The sequence below is a fragment of the Saccopteryx bilineata genome, chromosome 2 (assembly GCF_036850765.1).
Source record: "Saccopteryx bilineata isolate mSacBil1 chromosome 2, mSacBil1_pri_phased_curated, whole genome shotgun sequence".
NCBI lineage: Eukaryota > Metazoa > Chordata > Mammalia > Chiroptera > Emballonuridae > Saccopteryx > Saccopteryx bilineata.
In genome coordinates, this window is record NC_089491.1 from 14,403,126 (window position 1) to 14,420,155 (window position 17,030).

At 39.3% G+C, this 17,030-nt stretch overlaps 1 protein-coding gene across 9 annotated transcripts in view; it reads right to left on the reverse strand.

Annotated features, from left to right (window-relative positions):
* Positions 1-17,030, reverse strand: part of CNTRL (centriolin) — a 93,118-nt gene that overhangs the window by 17,730 nt on the left and 58,358 nt on the right. For 8 of the 9 annotated variants that reach the window (XM_066256344.1, XM_066256348.1, XM_066256345.1 and 5 more), the window contains 13 exons: positions 16,418-16,731; positions 14,811-15,016; positions 12,894-13,086; positions 10,739-10,869; positions 10,461-10,601; positions 10,232-10,358; positions 9,253-9,417; positions 8,142-8,301; positions 6,445-6,560; positions 6,145-6,362; positions 4,009-4,166; positions 2,920-2,993; positions 301-489 (listed from right to left, as the gene is read on the reverse strand). In XM_066256344.1, the coding sequence (XP_066112441.1) occupies positions 301-489; positions 2,920-2,993; positions 4,009-4,166; positions 6,145-6,362; positions 6,445-6,560; positions 8,142-8,301; positions 9,253-9,417; positions 10,232-10,358; positions 10,461-10,601; positions 10,739-10,869; positions 12,894-13,086; positions 14,811-15,016; positions 16,418-16,731 (2,192 nt within the window). The remainder of the gene's footprint in view (positions 1-300; positions 490-2,919; positions 2,994-4,008; positions 4,167-6,144; positions 6,363-6,444; positions 6,561-8,141; positions 8,302-9,252; positions 9,418-10,231; positions 10,359-10,460; positions 10,602-10,738; positions 10,870-12,893; positions 13,087-14,810; positions 15,017-16,417; positions 16,732-17,030) is intronic. The other variant, XM_066256347.1, reaches the window with a different exon arrangement.

The window sequence follows — 17,030 nt, forward strand, 5'->3', positions numbered from 1 at the left end:
GTTCTCAACCTGTGGGTCGCGACCCCGGCGGGGGTCGAACGACCAAAACACAGGGGTCGCCTAAAGCCATGGTCTCCGCCGGGGTCGCGGCCCACAAGTTGAGAACCGCTGCTTTATAGGAACAATGTTCTAAGGCCTTAATAGTCCAGAAATACTAACAGAGAGAGAGTTGGTTACAAAACGCCCAGTTAAAGGGGAGCTAGTCCCACGGAGGGTACTCTCAGCAGGTGTCTGCCAGGGGAAGAAAGCTCGCATGAGCGACAGTGTTCCCTGCTACGCAGAATCATAAAAGTCTAGTACCATTTCTTGTTGGACTAGTTTGGCTTTGTTTTCTTCAACCTCATTCTGGAGCATTTGAAGCTGTTGTTGTTTCATCTCCCCTTCTTTTTGGCAGTCTTCCAACTTCTTTATCCACTCGCTGATGTCCTTCTGAAGCCTAACCTGCTCACTGAGCAGGGCATCCTTACACTTGGTAGTATAGAGCAGATCCTTTAGATGAAAGAATAAATTGAAGTCACCAACAGAGCTATCTTTACTAGAGGTGGCTAATGCCACCCCAACATCTGCTAAGTCTGACAAAATAAAAGTTCCGTATCATTTATTTTCTCAACAAAGTTATACAAACGTAGCCAGAACTCAGTCATTGGCTTTCCTGTTTTCAGTACCCCTGAAAAACAAGATGACAGAAGAGGTCAGAACCTCAGCAAGAGATGCAGTGCCTCTGAGCTCCAGTTGCATGGTCACTGAGGTGGGAATAAATAATACCCACCTCAAAGGCTTCTAGGAAATTAAGAACAATTGTGAATATGGTTAATTCTTATTAAAAATAAACCTAGAATCATGGTTTTAATATCATTTGAAATATTTATGGTGCAGTAGATAAAACGTCGACCTGGAACACTGAGGCAGCTGGTTTGAAACCCTGGGCTTGCCTGGTTAAGGCACATATGGGAGTTGATGCTTCCTGATCCTTCCCCCCCATATCTCTCTCTTTCTCTCTCCTCTCTCTCTTTCTCTCTCTCTCTCTCCTCTCTCTTCTCTCCCAAAATAAATAAAGAACTATTTACACAGTAATAGTATAATTTCTGAGTTCTAAAAATCTCAGAAAATAAAAACACACTTTTCATCAAATTACGCATTTTTAAAAAAATTATGTTTCTGACAACACAAAAAATATTCATGAGAACCCATGTAAGACTTTTGTAAAGATAGAATACTTTGATTTTATACTTTATACATCTTAGAAACACAGAATCCTAGAGGTAGAAGAGAATTTAGATGTCTAATCAAACCCTTAATTTACATAGTGCAGACTAGAGGCCCAGAAGTTGAGGTTATTTAGGACTCAATTTATAACACTGTTCTCACAGGACAACACTGAATTACTTTTTTTGTTTTTTATTATGTGAGAAGCAGGCAGACTCCCCTATGTGCCCGTACTGGGATCCACCTGGCAAGCCCACTGAGGGGCCAGTGATCTGCCCATCTTGGGCTGTTGCTCTATTGCTCAGGAATGGAGTCATTTTAGTGCCTGAGGCAAGGCCATGGAGTCATCCTTAGCACCCGGGCCAACTCGCTCCAACTGCTTGAGCCGTGGCTGAGGGAGGGAGAGAAAGAGAGAGAGAGAAAGAAAGAGAGAGAGAGAAGGGGGAGGGGTGGAAAACAGATGGTCGCTTCTCCTGTGTGCCCTGGGCAGGAATCAAACCCAGGACTTCCACACGCTGGGCTAATGCTCTACCACTGGGCAAACCAGCCAGGGCCTGAATTACTTTTAAGAAGATTATCAGAAGTGTAAGAGTAGCCTGACCAGGCAGTGGTGCAGTAAAAAGAGCGTCAACCTAGGATGCTGAGGAACCAAGTTCAAAACCCTGAGGTCGCCAGTTTGAGCATGGGCTCATCCAGCTTGAGTGTAGGATCAAAGACATGACCCTGAGGTCACTGGCTCGGCTGGAGCTCCCTGGTCAAGACACATATGAGAAAGCAGTCAATGAATAACTAAGGTGCCACACTACAGTTGATGCTTCTCATCTCTCCCTTCCTGTCTGTCTGTCCCTGTGTGTGTGTGTCTCTCTCTCACTTAAAAAAAAAGAGAGAGTGAGAGAAAAGAAGTGTAAGAGAGTCAAGAATCCACTCTGGCCTGACCAGGCGGTGGTGCAGTGAATAGAGCATTGGACTGGGACGTGGAACACCCAGGTTCAAAACTCCGAGGTCGCCAGCTTGAGTGCAGGCTCATCTGGTTTGAGCAAGGCTCACCACCAGCTTGAGCCCAGGTCGCTGGTTTGAGCAAGGGGTCACTCGGTCTGCTGTAGCCCCCCAGTCAAGGCACATATGAGAAAGCAATCAATGAACAACTAAGGTGCCGCAACGAAGAGTTGATGCTTCTCATCTCTCTCCCTTCCTGTTTTTCCCTCTCTCTGTCTCTGTCTCTGTCTCTGTCTCTCTCTCTCTCTCACACACACACACACACACACACACACACACACACACACACACACAAAGAATCCACTCTGCAACAGCTGACAACATAGGGGCCCAGATCTGGCAGTTACTCTGCAGCTCATGAATGATCAAATCCAAGCTCAGCCCTTGGAGGCCTCATCTGTGCCACAGATGAGAGATGGTCCATGTGGTCCCTAAAGTATCTATCCACATGGCTGCTGTGCTGGGCTCTGCTCTAGTTGCCACCTTATTTATTAACTTTGAGCATCATGTTGTTTGAATAAAGAGTTCTAGAACTAAAATAAGCTAGAAAGTCACTGCTCTGCATCAAAATTTTGGGGTATATGATGTTTATGTTATATAAATGGCCCTATGGAGCTGCTGGTATGAAAACGAACCAGGCTATTTGATTGATTTTTTAACCAATTGTCCACATCCCTTCAGGACTGAAGATTGTAGAAGATTATATGTTAGGCTTACCTGTTTTGTTAGGTTCAAATGTTCTTGAACATTATCTAGTTCTTCCTGTAGTGAGTTCAGTGCTTCTTGTTTTTCTACAGAAATAACATTTATATGAAATAAGAAATACATATGTATGCATTTTCCAGATTCCCATTAACTCCCCATTAAAAGTAGAGTGAAGGTGAATTTAAATATGTTTCTGTTAAATGTATGACTATACCACACTATCTTTTTTTAAAGGCCAAAAGTGAGAGGTACATGTACAACTCAGATCTGGGCATGGAGCTCAGGTTTTTAAAGACTTCCATTTTTAAAACCTAACAAAAAAATTTTTACAACTAATACCTAGTGTTGATGAGGTGCCAGATTTATAATCAGGGACATTCAACATTGCTGGTAGAAATGCATATTTGGTACCTTTTAGGAAGTCAATTTGGGAATAAATTTTATCTATATTGGTTTTGCCACATACTGGCTGTGAGCTTGAGCAAGTCATTTATTTATCTTAAGTGACAAGGAAACTAAAAGTCCCCTCATTTGTAAATGAGTAAAATAATAGTTTTTATCTCATAAAAATGTTACAATTAAATGAGAAAATGCATATAAAATACTTGCATCATGTCTAAAACATAGTAAGTAATCAACAAATACATTATTAGCTAGAATTACCTAGTAACTTCTAAATAATCATAAATTATTATAAAGATTTGGTGATAAAGATATTATTTGCACCTTTTTCTTTTAAAAGCCTAGGAAAAATCTGGAAGGCTATTCACTGAACTGTTAATAGGAATTATCTTTAAGGAATGAGGTCAATAGTAATTTTTATTTCATTTTTTGGCTATTTTAAAATTGTTCTTTAAGGAACAAAAGTTAGTTTTTTTAAACAGCTTTGAGATACTCATATTATTTTAACCACTTAAGGTATATATTTCAGTGACTTTTAGTATATTCATAATTGTATAAATATCACTGCCATCTAAATTTAGAACAGTTTTGTCATTTCTAAAAGAAGCCCTGGGTCCACAGCCTGAGTTATTTCTGTAATAAGAAAATCACACAATTACAGGGAGGCCCTAGCAAACGAGCCCGTGTGCTCCCTCATACCTCGCAGTTGCTGCTGCACTGCTGCGATGTCTTCGCGCAGGGAGAGCTTGTCTCGGTTTAATTGGTCAAGTTCCTGCTGCAATTCTCTGACACCTGATTCCAGCTTTTCTAACTTTGATTGCTCCATCTTGCTATTTTCTTCTGTAGCTGCTAAAACCCTACCATCCAAGTACAGAATAGACAGTCAAATATAAAATGTTCAAGCACACACAAGAGAACTGAGGAACAGTGTTACGCTTTCACAATGTAGCTTTGGAATCTGAATGATTATAAATCTTTTAAAAAGTAAGGCTCTTCAACTTATTTTCAGAAGAAACTTCATTTTCAGCTTTCCAAATAGATTTTTTCAAAAAACTCACTAAATTGAAGTTTTATAAAAATCAGGGATAAAAACATAAGTAGCACTAAGAATTCCAAAAACCTGAGTGATTAAAATGGATCTTTAACTTCTGCTAAGTGTGACAGCAGGAAACTCAATTGTTTCTATAACAGGATTTGTCCATAAGCAGACATGCATGAGCATGCACTCTTCTACATAACTGGCATCCCAGAGGACGGACTTGTCTTTGTCTGGCTTCCTTCACTGCCAGTAATTACTCTGAGATTCAGCCACATTGTTGCGTCAACTCCATCCCTTTTTCTTTCTGAACAGTACTGCATGGTATGGATATACTATACTTTGTCTATCTGTTCACAGCCTGATGGACATTTAAGTTGTTTCCAGTTTTTGGCAATTAGAAATAAAAGCTGCTATGAATATCAGCATATAATCTTTGTATCAACATATGCTTTCATGTCTCATGAGTGGCATTGCTAGATCTTCTGGTAGGCATATGGTTAAATATTTAAGTAACTGCCAAACTACTTTCCAAAGTGGAATTACTAACATTTTACACTCCCACCAATCGTGTGAAAGAGTTCCTCGCTAACATTTGGTACGGCCAGTCTTTCGTTTTAGCGATTTTAACAGGTGTGCAATGATATGTCATTGTGGTTTTAACTGTATTTTCTTAATGGTCAATGATGCCGCACATCGTTTTATGTGCTTATTTGCCACCCATGTATCTTCTTAAGTGAAATGTCTGTTCTCATCTTTTGCTCATTTCAAGAACTGGATTGTTCATTTTCTTACTGAGTTTTGAAAGTTCTTTAGATGTATACTCTGGGTACAAGTCCTTTATAAGATACATGGTTGCAAAGACTTTTCTCCCAGCCTGTGACATGTCTTTTCATTATCTTAACAGGGTCTTTTGAGAAGCAGAAGTTATAAGTTTTGATGAAGCCCAATTTTAGCAATTTATTCTTTTATGAATCATGCTTTTGGTGTCATAGCTAAAAAATTTTGCCTGACCTAAGGTTACAAAGGCTTTTTTCCTATGAGTTTTATACTTATGTACATTTTGAGTTAATTTTTATATATAGTGTGAGCTATGGATTGAGGTTCTCTTTTTTTTTTTTGGTTTTGGATATGCAATTGTTTCAGTAACATTTTTTGAAAAGATCATATTTTCTCTACTGAGAAATATGTCTTTGCATGTTTCTAAAAATCAGCTGGCCACATATTTGTGAGTTTACTTCTGGACTTTCTATTCTGTCCCACTGATGTTATCTATCTTTATACTAGTACCACAGTGTTCTGATTGCCATAGCTATATACTAAGTCTTGAAATCAAATAGTGTAAGCCCTAAACTCTTGTTCTTCTTTTATTAAAGTTATTTTGGTGTCACAGCTAAAAAGTTTTAGATTTTATTCTAGGTTCTTTGCATTTCCATGTGAATTTTAGATTCAGACTGTCAATTTCTATTTTAAAAGCCTATTTAGATTTTGATTGCTTTAAATCTATAGATGAATTGTAACAATATTGTCTTCCTATCCACAAACAAGGTGTATTTCTCCATTTTTTATATCTTCTAGCATGTATTATTTTAATTTAAAAAACAAAACAGGTTATTTAAGAAAACACTTTAGGTAAAAGGAAATCTACTGAAAATACTATTGGTGAATTTTATTGTGATACTGAGTTTGTGAAGTATTTTTCTTTCCCTTTCTCTAGTTTCAAAATTTTTTTACAATGTGTTTATAATGTCTTAGCTTTCAGTAAGTGATCTTACAAGCTCGTTTTTTCCTGCTCTCACCGTTTGGTTTGTGCCAACTTCACTTCCCAGCTGTCACATTTCTCCTCGAGATGCTGCTTTTCTCTGCACAAAGACTCGACACACGACTGCAGCACTCGGCTCTCAGCAGCGGCTCGCTCCAGTTCCCGTCTGTCCCTCTCCAGGAGCTGCTTCTGCCGCTCCACTTCTCCTTTCTGTCGAAGGGCTGCTTGCTGTAAATTCTCTAACTCCAGTTTCTCCTGAATCAAATAAAAGAGGACTCAAACATGCTAACACACAGAGACTGCAGTTTGGTGTGGGTAGACCGGCTCTGTTTATTACCTCCAGTGCTTCAACCTGAGTCTTCTCTAACTCAGACAGCTTTTGGTCATGTTGTAGCTTCAAACCTTGTAGCTCATTATTTTCAATTTGCAGCATGTCCAGAATATTCTTTAGTTCTAACAGAAACAAAGCATGGTCCATATTACTATATAAACTTGGAAATATTTATTAAATGAAGCAGAAACCAATGCTATTGACTGATACAAGAAAGAATAAAAAGTTTTTTGCTGTGTTGAATTAATGGAGCTAATTATATTTTAATAAAAAATTCATTTAAAAGTATTGCTAAGCTTTAATTTGAAAAATTATTTCAACAAAAACATTTTTTTTTTCAGTGTTTCTCACTTTCTTTTTTTTTTTTTTTTTTTTTTATAATTTTATTTTTTTAATGGGGTGACATCAATAAATCAGGATACATATATTCAAAGATAACAAGTCCAGGTTATCTTGTCATTCAATTATCAACAAAAACATTTAACAAAGGTCTAGTTCTAAAAGCATTTATCCCATCTAAAAGAATTTTAATCAAAATAAATAGAAAACACTTTCAATTATGTAAGTTGAGATTTACATAACTTGTCATTTGAAATATAGATTTTTAACTAGTAATTCTTCTTTTCTGATAAAAATAATTGCTAACTATAGAACATTTGAAAAAAGTATAAAAGAAAAAACCAAAACCCCATCATTATCCCACCATCGACTGCAATAGCATTTTTAGAGCACACATACATACATACACACACATTTAGAAATGGATTCGAACTAGTCTTTGTAGTTAGTTTTTATCTATTTTTTCACTCTTTACCAGCATCTTTGCATGCCATTAAAATTTATATGGCTTTCAAATTGGTCATTTGTTTCCAAATTCTGTCATAAATTCTGCTGCAAGTAACTAACTCAGGCAGCTTAATTTGTGAAACAAGGAAATAAAAGGCTTCTCTTTAAAAAAAAATATTGTTGTGATGTTCATAAATGCTTGCCTTCTCTCTAGATAACTAGAAAATGAGGGCCGGCCCTGGCTGGTTGGCTCAGTGGTAGAGCATCGGCCTGGCGTGTGGAAGTCCCGGGTTCGATTCCTGTCAGGGCACACAGGAGAAGCACCCATCTGCTTCTCCACCCTTGCCACTTCTTTTTCTCTCTCCCCCTCCTGCAGCCATGGATCCACTGGTTTGAGCACATTGACTGCAGGCATTGAGGATGGTTGTGTGGAGCCTGTGCCTCAGAAGTTAAAAATAGCTTGGTTGCAAGCATGGTCCAGATGGGCAGGGCATCAGCCCCAGACGGGGGTTGCCGGGTGGATCCCAGTTGGAGCGCATGCGGCAGTCTATCTCCCCTCCTCTCACTTGGAAAAAAACAAAGAAAATGGGTAAGTGGTTCAACAGGTGTGAATTTTAAGTCTTGAAACACTGGGAGAATGGCCCATTTTCTACTTTGATCAACAGCTGATATGCAAATGTTCTTCTTTCACCACAACTTTGTCAGCAATGAATATGATTAATTTGCTTTTAAATAAACTTTATCAATTTGAATGGCAGCAAATATCATATTCCTTTTATAATCTGCTTTTCTTTGCTTACTGGTAGTTAAGGTTAAACTTTAAAAGAAGTTTATTTGACAATTTGTTTTTTTCTGTGACCTGGAATATAGACATATCCAACTTCAGACTTTGTATGACTGTCTTCCTTTAAACTTACCAGTTTTATGTTTAGACATCTGATCTAAAACTAACTGAAGATTTTTTTCTTCTTTTTCAATTTCCTGCTTTATAAGAGTAAGTTGAGTTTTTTTTTCACTAATCTGAACATTCAGTTCTCCTTTTTGAAAACTAAGTTCTTCCAGAAGAGATTTTACTTCCTGTGCCAAAAAAAAAAAAAAAAAAAGTCATCTCCCTTCTCAAAATTATGAATGAAATTTTAATATCAGTTCTGTTATAAACTGTCTCATTTTATAGAAATTGTAATTTGGAAACAAGCTCATTTTTGCCTTTTAGGTCAAGAATAGCACTGTATTTCACACTAACATATTTGTGGTAAATATAAGAAAACATACATCTTCATTTAAAATGTGTATATAATATTTGCTATGTGCAAGGCAATGTGTTAGAAAAAATGTTGACTCAGATGCTCTCCTGCTCTCCAGGGGCTTGGTGCCTTGTGGGGAAGTAAGGCTGGGAACATAAACATGATCAGGGAAGGCTGTCTTAGGAAACACGCAGAGTGCTGCTACACTCAGAAGAGAGAAACTCCTTCCAGGGTAAAGGAAAGGTCAGGGAAGTCTTAGTGGCATGAATCTGGACCATGAAAAATGGGTGGGGTCTGGACATTCTAAGAAAGGGAATTCCTGGAAAAGAAATGGTGAGATCTGACCTGTGGTGGTGCAGTGGGTAAAGCGTCGACCTGGAAATGCTGAGGTCGCCGGTTTGAAACCTTGGGCTTGCCTGGTCAAGGCACATATGGGAGTGGATGCTTCCAGCTCCTCCCCTCTGTCTTTCTTTCTCTTTGTCTCTCTATCTCCCTCTCTTTCTCCTCTCTAAAATGAATAAATAAAAATAATAATAATAAAAAAAAAAGAAATGGTGAGATAGGCAAGGGCAGAAAACCTGGGGCATATCCAGAAAATGTCATTGGGGGAGCTACACATGACAGCTACAGCATGGCTGTGTAACACACCACCCAACTGATGTTAAAGAGAAATCATGATCAGAAATGTATATTTGCATTTCAGGGGAAAAAACAATGAAAATATCTCAAAATAAAGCTATAGCACTATCTTAGGACTCTTAAGAAAATCCACTGGGAAAAATACCCTAATGTGACTGCACTTGTCAGCTACTTCCATTTCGCCCAGTCTCAGCGCTTCCTGCAGGTCAGCTCTGGCCTGGACTACGCCCTCCCGGAGCAGATGCAGCTCCTCCTTCTCATGCCCTAACTGCCTATCCAAGACGGCCATCTCCTGCTGCTGCGATGCCACCTGCAGTACAGAAAAAAGAAGATTATAAAGCTTGACAGAAGCCACACAGCCTTCAGTGCTGAGATAATATTTAGTCCAGTTAAATTAAAGGTTGAGGGGAGAAGTTAGGAGCTAACCTAATACTAATTATCCTAGCTGCAAGAGTCAGAAAGGCCAGCCTGGGGATACAGGCATGAAATGCCTCATAATGACCTTGATCTCACATATGCAAAATCACTCAAATCATACCAAAACTCAAACTGGATGATAACGATCCCTCAGGTTATGCTTTTCAAAGAACTTTCATATCTATACCTTATTCCATTTGACAACTACTTTGGCAGTGGAAGTTAGGCAGGGATTTTAAAAATTTATTCATTTTGTAAATTTAAAAATTACTTACAATTTTAAGAGTAACAGATTTGTTTACAGAAAAGCAGAAAATATAGACATGCAAAAGAGAGAAAATGGAAAATGCTTATAAGCCCCCCTTCTCAGATGACTACATTTGTACTTTGGTACAGACTAAAAATACAAACAGAAGTTAAGTGTTCGTAAACACATTTAACACAAACGATCTGAGTATGTCCTGTTCCGAGACTCACTTCTTTTACCTCAATAATATATCAATAATATATTGTATTGAGTTGGGATTAAAATTTGGGTTGGGCTCTACTCTTAACCCCTAGGATATATAGCCTCTTTTATGCTTTAAACTTTATTCCATATTTTCCAGTCTTTTTTACAATCAAACATGTATTACTTGTTACAATCATCATATGAATGTAGGTTTCAAAGAACAGAAACTGGTTTTTCAAGGCATCTGTTGCCTTACCTGGCTTCTCAGCTTCTCCAGCTCTGCTCTCTTGGCCTGCAGGAGGGTCTCTGACTCTTGAAGGACCTGCAGGTGGTGATCCTCGTTGCGTTCTGCAGTCTCAATGTCTTCTTGCAGTTTCTGCAGCCTACAAAGCATGCAGTAATAAAGCAGACCCAAATGGAGACTGAACCCCAAGGCATTGTCCAGCACAAGCCCCCTACAGCCCTACAGAGGCCGTGGTACTTACTCTTTGGTCAGTTTTTCCTTCTTCTTACTTAGACACTGGAAGTCTGAGTCTTTTGCTGCAACAACTTTGTTTATTTCTTTTAAGATTTCTTCCTGTTCAATTTTGTGCTGCTCCAAATCCTTGGTGTCAGCCTGGATCAATCTAAAACATTGCTTTATTCCCCTCAGGCCCCTTAGTCTTACCATGCACTATTTATCACAAGGCAATTATTATCCTCTTAGAACTAAACTTTTCACTCATCCCACTGAATAAATCAATGGCTGAGGGATTCCACCTACTTGAGCTGCTGGTCAGCTTTGACAAGGTTAACAGCTGTTTCCTGAGCTCTCCTTTCTAATTCCTCAGCATCTTTCTCGGTTTGCAATAATTTTCTCTTGGCATCGGCAAACTTTCCAACAGCAATTTTAGTCTAGAAAAGAAAGTGTCATTAAAAGCAATTCAGTTACAGTACTCGCTCACAGCTATTGGTAGTGTAAACTGGTATAACTCTTGGAAAACAAGGTAATTCAGAAAGACTTTTAAAAATGTTCATTTACTTTGACTCTCCAATTCTCAGAAAAGAATTCAGAAATAAAGAACTACCACACAGAAATGCTCATTGTATACTGAAATAATATGAGGACAAATAATATGAATTCAACAAGTGATAATGTATCAACACAATGGCAACTGTGCAGCCTTTAAATAGGATGACAATGTAACAACATGGAAGAATGTTAATAATTATGTTGACTGAAAAAGATAAATTTAAAATGGTATAAGTACTGTAAGAGCAACTATGTAAAACTGTATCTGTGCCAACAAAGACACAATTCAGTGGCAATGAAGCACTTTTACTGGATATGTAGGGGAAATATTCCCTCCAGATAGATTCCAGCTGTACTCCAGCTGTTATCATGTTAAGAAAAACCTCATTAATTTGAAGATGATTTAATTATGGCTAAGAAATACAAATATTAAATATTGAAATATTTCAAAATATTCCTATATAAGATGTGGCAAAAAGTTTTTTTTGTGTGTGTGTGGTTTTTTTTTTTTTTTTTTTTTTTTTATCAACCTGGTTTATCTTTCTTTCTAAAATAGAAGACTTAAAACAATGTCCTCAAAGGTCCAAAAACAGAGTTTGGTTTACACTTCGTTGAGCAGTGACTCACCTTCAGCCAAAAAGCTCAAGTTTTTCAGTTGCACAAAATCAGAGGCATCTGTATATTAAACTGGTCTATTAACTATCCTGTGTGAATGCGAAAGGGTTGGCAAGCTCCTTAAGAGCGACAGACAGGCAGAAACACGACTGGCTTCTGTCAGTTTCATCAGCAAAGCGCTGGACAAAACTCACTAAGCACTTCAGAATTCCACGTTTCCAAGTAGTTTGTCTCCTATGCTGCCAGGTTTTAACTTGTCTGGCACATTCCTTACAAAATATAGCACTCTCTCCCTTCCTCTTCTTAGCAGCCTGCCTCCCCTGAGTCATTCTGAGAAGATGAGGGATAAAAGTTTATTAGCCTTGGCTCACTTACTATCTCTGCCTACTACTGGTATCATCAATCTTCTTTTATATACCACTAATAAACTTTTCTTTAGTCCTGCTCACACCTATTTTCTCTCACAGTAATCTAAAGTGTGATAGAAAAAGGAACTGATCATCTGAAGACAGATGAGGACATTTTTCCGTTCTTATTAAAACCATCATTCTTTAAATCGATCCATTTTTAAATAACAATATAAAAATAGTGGCTCCATGTGGGTACAAGACTTTATCTTGGGGTTCTCATCTAACACAAAAAAGCCCTGTTGGTGAGGCAGACCTTCAGCTGTGTGACCCTGGGCCAGTTACCAGCCCTTCTGAGCTACGTCTGTGAACTGGGTTCATAATCGTCTTACAGGGTTGCCAGGAAGGTAAAATGAAGTGGTATTTGTGAAACAGCCATTATGTGGTAAAAGGTAGTCCCTTTTCCTCTCTGACTTCCTTCTGTGTAGTAGCCTCAAGAATATTATCTCAGACCAAAAAATATTTTATTTTATATCCTTATCAACTTAAAAAACAAAGACTAGGAGTCCTGTAAGGTCCATTGTTGCTTTATAACAATATTAGATTGATCTATTTAATAAATATAGATATCAATGCCCAAATAAAATAAGATTCACTTAAGATAAGGAAGTGGTATGTGTTAAGGAACTAATGACTTCAGGAGCTTTAAATATGCTACTTCGTTTAAATATGCCTAGGTATGCTCAGTCTGAATTTATGGATGAGGAAAGCAGAGCTCAGGCATTTAAGTGAATTGCCCAAATTTTCCAAGCTCCTTAACCAGCAGTCCGGCCTGGAATACAGCTGTCTGACTTGAACAACTGTACTTGTATCACATTTTCTTTCTAATCTCTTTCATGCTGACAACAGTAAGCTGCTCCAACCCAAACCACAACAGAACATACTTTCTCCTCTGTGCATGAAAGTTCACTTTCAGCTTCTGCCAGCAGTCGGTCAGCTTCCCTGAGCTCTGCTCGACGTTTCAGAAGGGTCTTCTCTATGCACTCAACTTCATCTACAATATCTTCATGGTGTTTCAGTGATTTTTCCATTTCTAGTTCATTCATAAGACTCTCCACATTTCCATCAATGAAGTCTCTAAAGAAATCATATCCACACATATTAAGAGATTTTAAATGTTATAATAGAGACACTTTAGCCTAAACCAATGTTGATATTTCTAGTCTTCTGTGGTATAAAAATAAAACAAACCTCTATCACAATAACCATCCATTCCCTCAAAACTATCCTTCAAGGCCCAGCTCACAAGCTGCCCCAAAGAATACCTAATTTTGTCTGTTCTGCAAGGGTAAAATTATGGTGATGATATCTGACAAATCAAAAAGCATGGCACAGAGTTCGGTAACTCAAGGCTACTATGTCAAAATTACTTGAAAGTGAGGCGTCTATGACAGAAAAACATGAAAAATTTATCAACATATGCACAGATCCTCTTTAAATGAGGGCATGTAAATAATTTTTACTTTTTCCATTGAACATTTTTGTGTTCCCCAATTCCCTAAAATGATCATTTATATTACACTTTTATATCTTGGAAAAGAAGTGGTTATCCCACTGCCTTACCATCTTCTTCACCCCACCCCCACATATATACCTACAAAAATAATAGCTATAACATCCCCCAAACCTTCAAACATCCATTCCAAGGCCCTTGCTTTTCCTTGCCAGGTCTGTTAGAAAGCAGAAACCATATCTCACTCACCTTTGTGTCCTCACACGTCTCGCCCCACCCTGCTGCTTGGGCCAGTCTAGCTAAATGACAAAAACTGGGGAAATGTCCCAATTCGTGGACTACTGCAGAAGATGAGTTTCTACAGAAGTGACCCACTCAGCACATACTAAATTTGTGAACAGACACTGCAGCACAGAGGGAGGCCTAGCTACTGCCCTCCTGGGCTTCTTAGAACATGGTGTGAAATGTACTATGCCCAAGGCTGCCAACCCCAAATTGTGAGAGCCCGAGATGAGAAAGACTTTGTGTAAGAGGGGATCCCTGCCTTCGCCCTGAAAGACAGCTTGGGGTTAGGCAGGGGAGTAAGAAAGCTATTTCCGGCAAAGAACAGTATGCGCAGCAGTGGGGAGGCTGAGGACAACGTGCTGCTTGGGGCAACCACAGCAAAGGAAGCAGAGCCAGAACAAACACTGGGACAGCAGGATAAAAAGACAGGCCGGGTTCATATCTCGGTGGGTGGGGTATATTCTGATGGGACTGAGAGTCACATAGGGGCATGGCACAGGGAGATTTGTAGCCCAGGCGGTGGGTGGAAGGAGAAAAAGAGACTAGACATAGAAGGCCAGTGTGGAAGCTATTGCAATGACCTAGGATCAGGCTGGTTAAAGGCCAGTGTGGTGGCGATAAAAGCAGAGGAGCAGTCCGAGAGCCCTTTGAGTACAGTCAGGAGGACCTGGAGAGTAGCTGGATGCCGGGCAGGGAGGAAGGGAGGCACTGACGACACCGGTTTGTCTGTAGTCAGGTAACAGGGGAGGGGGAACGGCTGGGCCATTTTTCAAGAAGAGCTGATTTGGATTACTGGCTAAGAGAATTTAGGCTTACACTGTCCAACACAGTAATCACCATGTGAATTTCAAATTAATTTAAATTAAATTCTGTTCCTTAATTCCATTAAGCCCATTTCAAGTACTCAATAGCCACATGTGGCTTGTGGCTACTGCTTTGGACAATACAGGTCTAGAACATTTTCAGGACCATAGAGAGTGCTATTGGACAACACTGACTTAGGTTATCTTAAGGACAAATATTGCATTCATCTGAATTATAAAAAAAAAAGGCTAATAATTACTTTCGCTGTTGATGCTTCTGGATGGTTCTATGTAATTCTTCTACTTCATGCTCTAAGTATTTCTTTTCTTGCAAAAGATCATCAATGTTATGATGCAGTTCTTCCATTTCTTTCTCAGACTGCTGCTTGGATGCTGTCATCCACTCTCCCCATTTCTTTGATCTTAAATGCTGCATCATGTCTTCTAGTCTAGAAACTTCACTCTCCTGAACAAAGAAAAAAAAATGCAACACTGCAACATCACACGATGTTTTCCCTCTTCCTGCCAAAAACTGAAATTAACTGTGGTTAAAGCAGTGTGTCTGACCTGAAAATAATGGTAGTTTTAAAGGCTTCAGTATACAAAGAAAAAGTAAGTCAAGACAATTTTTTCACAAGCCATAGATGAAATAAGTGGATTAATAGATTTTAATGCTCCATCAGTCCAACTATGGTTCATAAACATTCACCAGCACCTTCTGTGGACGGTCTCTGCCTGCAGAGTTCAGCAGCTAGCAGAGAGACAGAGGTCTCTCCCTCCTCGGGCCGGGCGCGGGCAGTGCTGTGAGAAGGCTGACCAGAGAAGAGCTGTTCTGTCTGGGTTTTAAAGACTGAAATGGAATGGGAAAGCCCTAAGCTGAGGAAACAGGTACAAGTACAGGGAGGCATAAAAGTGCACCTGGGAAACTGCACACAGCTGGGTTCGACTGGAGGGTAAGAGAACCAGCTTAAGAGATTAGAGAATTGCCATAATTCAGTGTGCACTGAACAACTGCAAGACGATATGACTATCACCTTTAATCGCATAAATACACACAGTCCCTCTGAAACAGTCTGACCTATTAAAATGGGACTGGTGGCTGGGACCCAGGTGTCCTAGTCTTTTACCTGCTTCTCAATCTGCTAAGAAGAAACGGGAAACAATAAAAGCTCTGGGTGTTTTGAGTTTGAAGGGAGAGTTTGTAAAATTTATTTTTATTTCTTTATAACCCAAAAGTTATAAAGTAAACTAGTGATTAGGAAATAATCATTTCTGGGAATCTTTAAGCCAATCATAGAGCCTACAAATAAATGCTGTGCAGTCATCCTATTTCAAAACATTTGTAAAACCATGGGGAAATGCTGGTAACGTTAAGTGGGAAAAACACATACAAAATTATGTATACAGTAAGAACAAGACTATGAAAATAATAATCAATAAATCTCACCACCCAGAGATAATCCCCATCAAAACTTTGCTGTGTGCTTCTCATCTATGTGTGTACACGTGACCGCATGTGCTCACATATATAAATATGCAAGTGTACAAGCACAGGCACTAGTATATGAATATAGTATACATACACATTAACATAGTACCCATCAGTAGAAAAATATATAAGCTTTTTAAAAATGGTTACTTTCTGGATTAAAAGCGTTTTGTTATATAATGGTTAAACCAGTTTGTAGACTGGTCTGGTATCTAACTCCTGTCCAGGATTTTAATAAGAGAATGGTTGCTCAGTTCTAACATCAGCCCTACAGATATATTTTGGGGCTATAATCCATTCATAAATATGCCAACTTATTAAGTACCTAACCTAACCCAGTCTCCCATGGAAGCAGTGTGGACAGGGGTTTCCACTTACTAAGTTATGGTGTTCTGGGACGTTGCAATGCAGCACACCCACAGGGATGAGGGGGATGGAGAAGTTCGGGGGTGGAGGTCCACACACAATGGGGACCCCTGCAGGAGGTGGGCCGTAAACAACAGTGCCAGGGGTAAGAGGCTGGCTGCTGCTGGGCAAGGGGGGCGGTGGTGCATACAGGGCTGTGCCCTGGGGCACGGGAGAACCATCGGGAAACACGGTGTACATCATGTATCCATGAGGAGGCACAAATGGGCGGTCCCCTTGGTCATCCAGCTCGCTCTCTTCAGGGCTACCTTCTCCACTGTCTGCATCTTGAAATAAACAGAAGAATGTTTTACCCTCCATGGCTCACCAGGTAACAGAAATGTGAGAACAAATTGTATAAAAAGGTCAAAAGCAGCTTTAAAAAGTGGATCAAAAAGGGGATTCAAATTATTTTCAATGGCTGATGTTTGAGTTTTTCTCGTGCCTCTCTGTTGGTTTTTCCCCGTCTTCATTCATTCCTTCATTTATGCAGCAACGATTTGGGTGCCTGCTTCATGTGACATAAAAGACCAACAGAGCTGTGCTGGGACAGCCCACAGCTCTCAGCAGATCCCGCCATCACGAC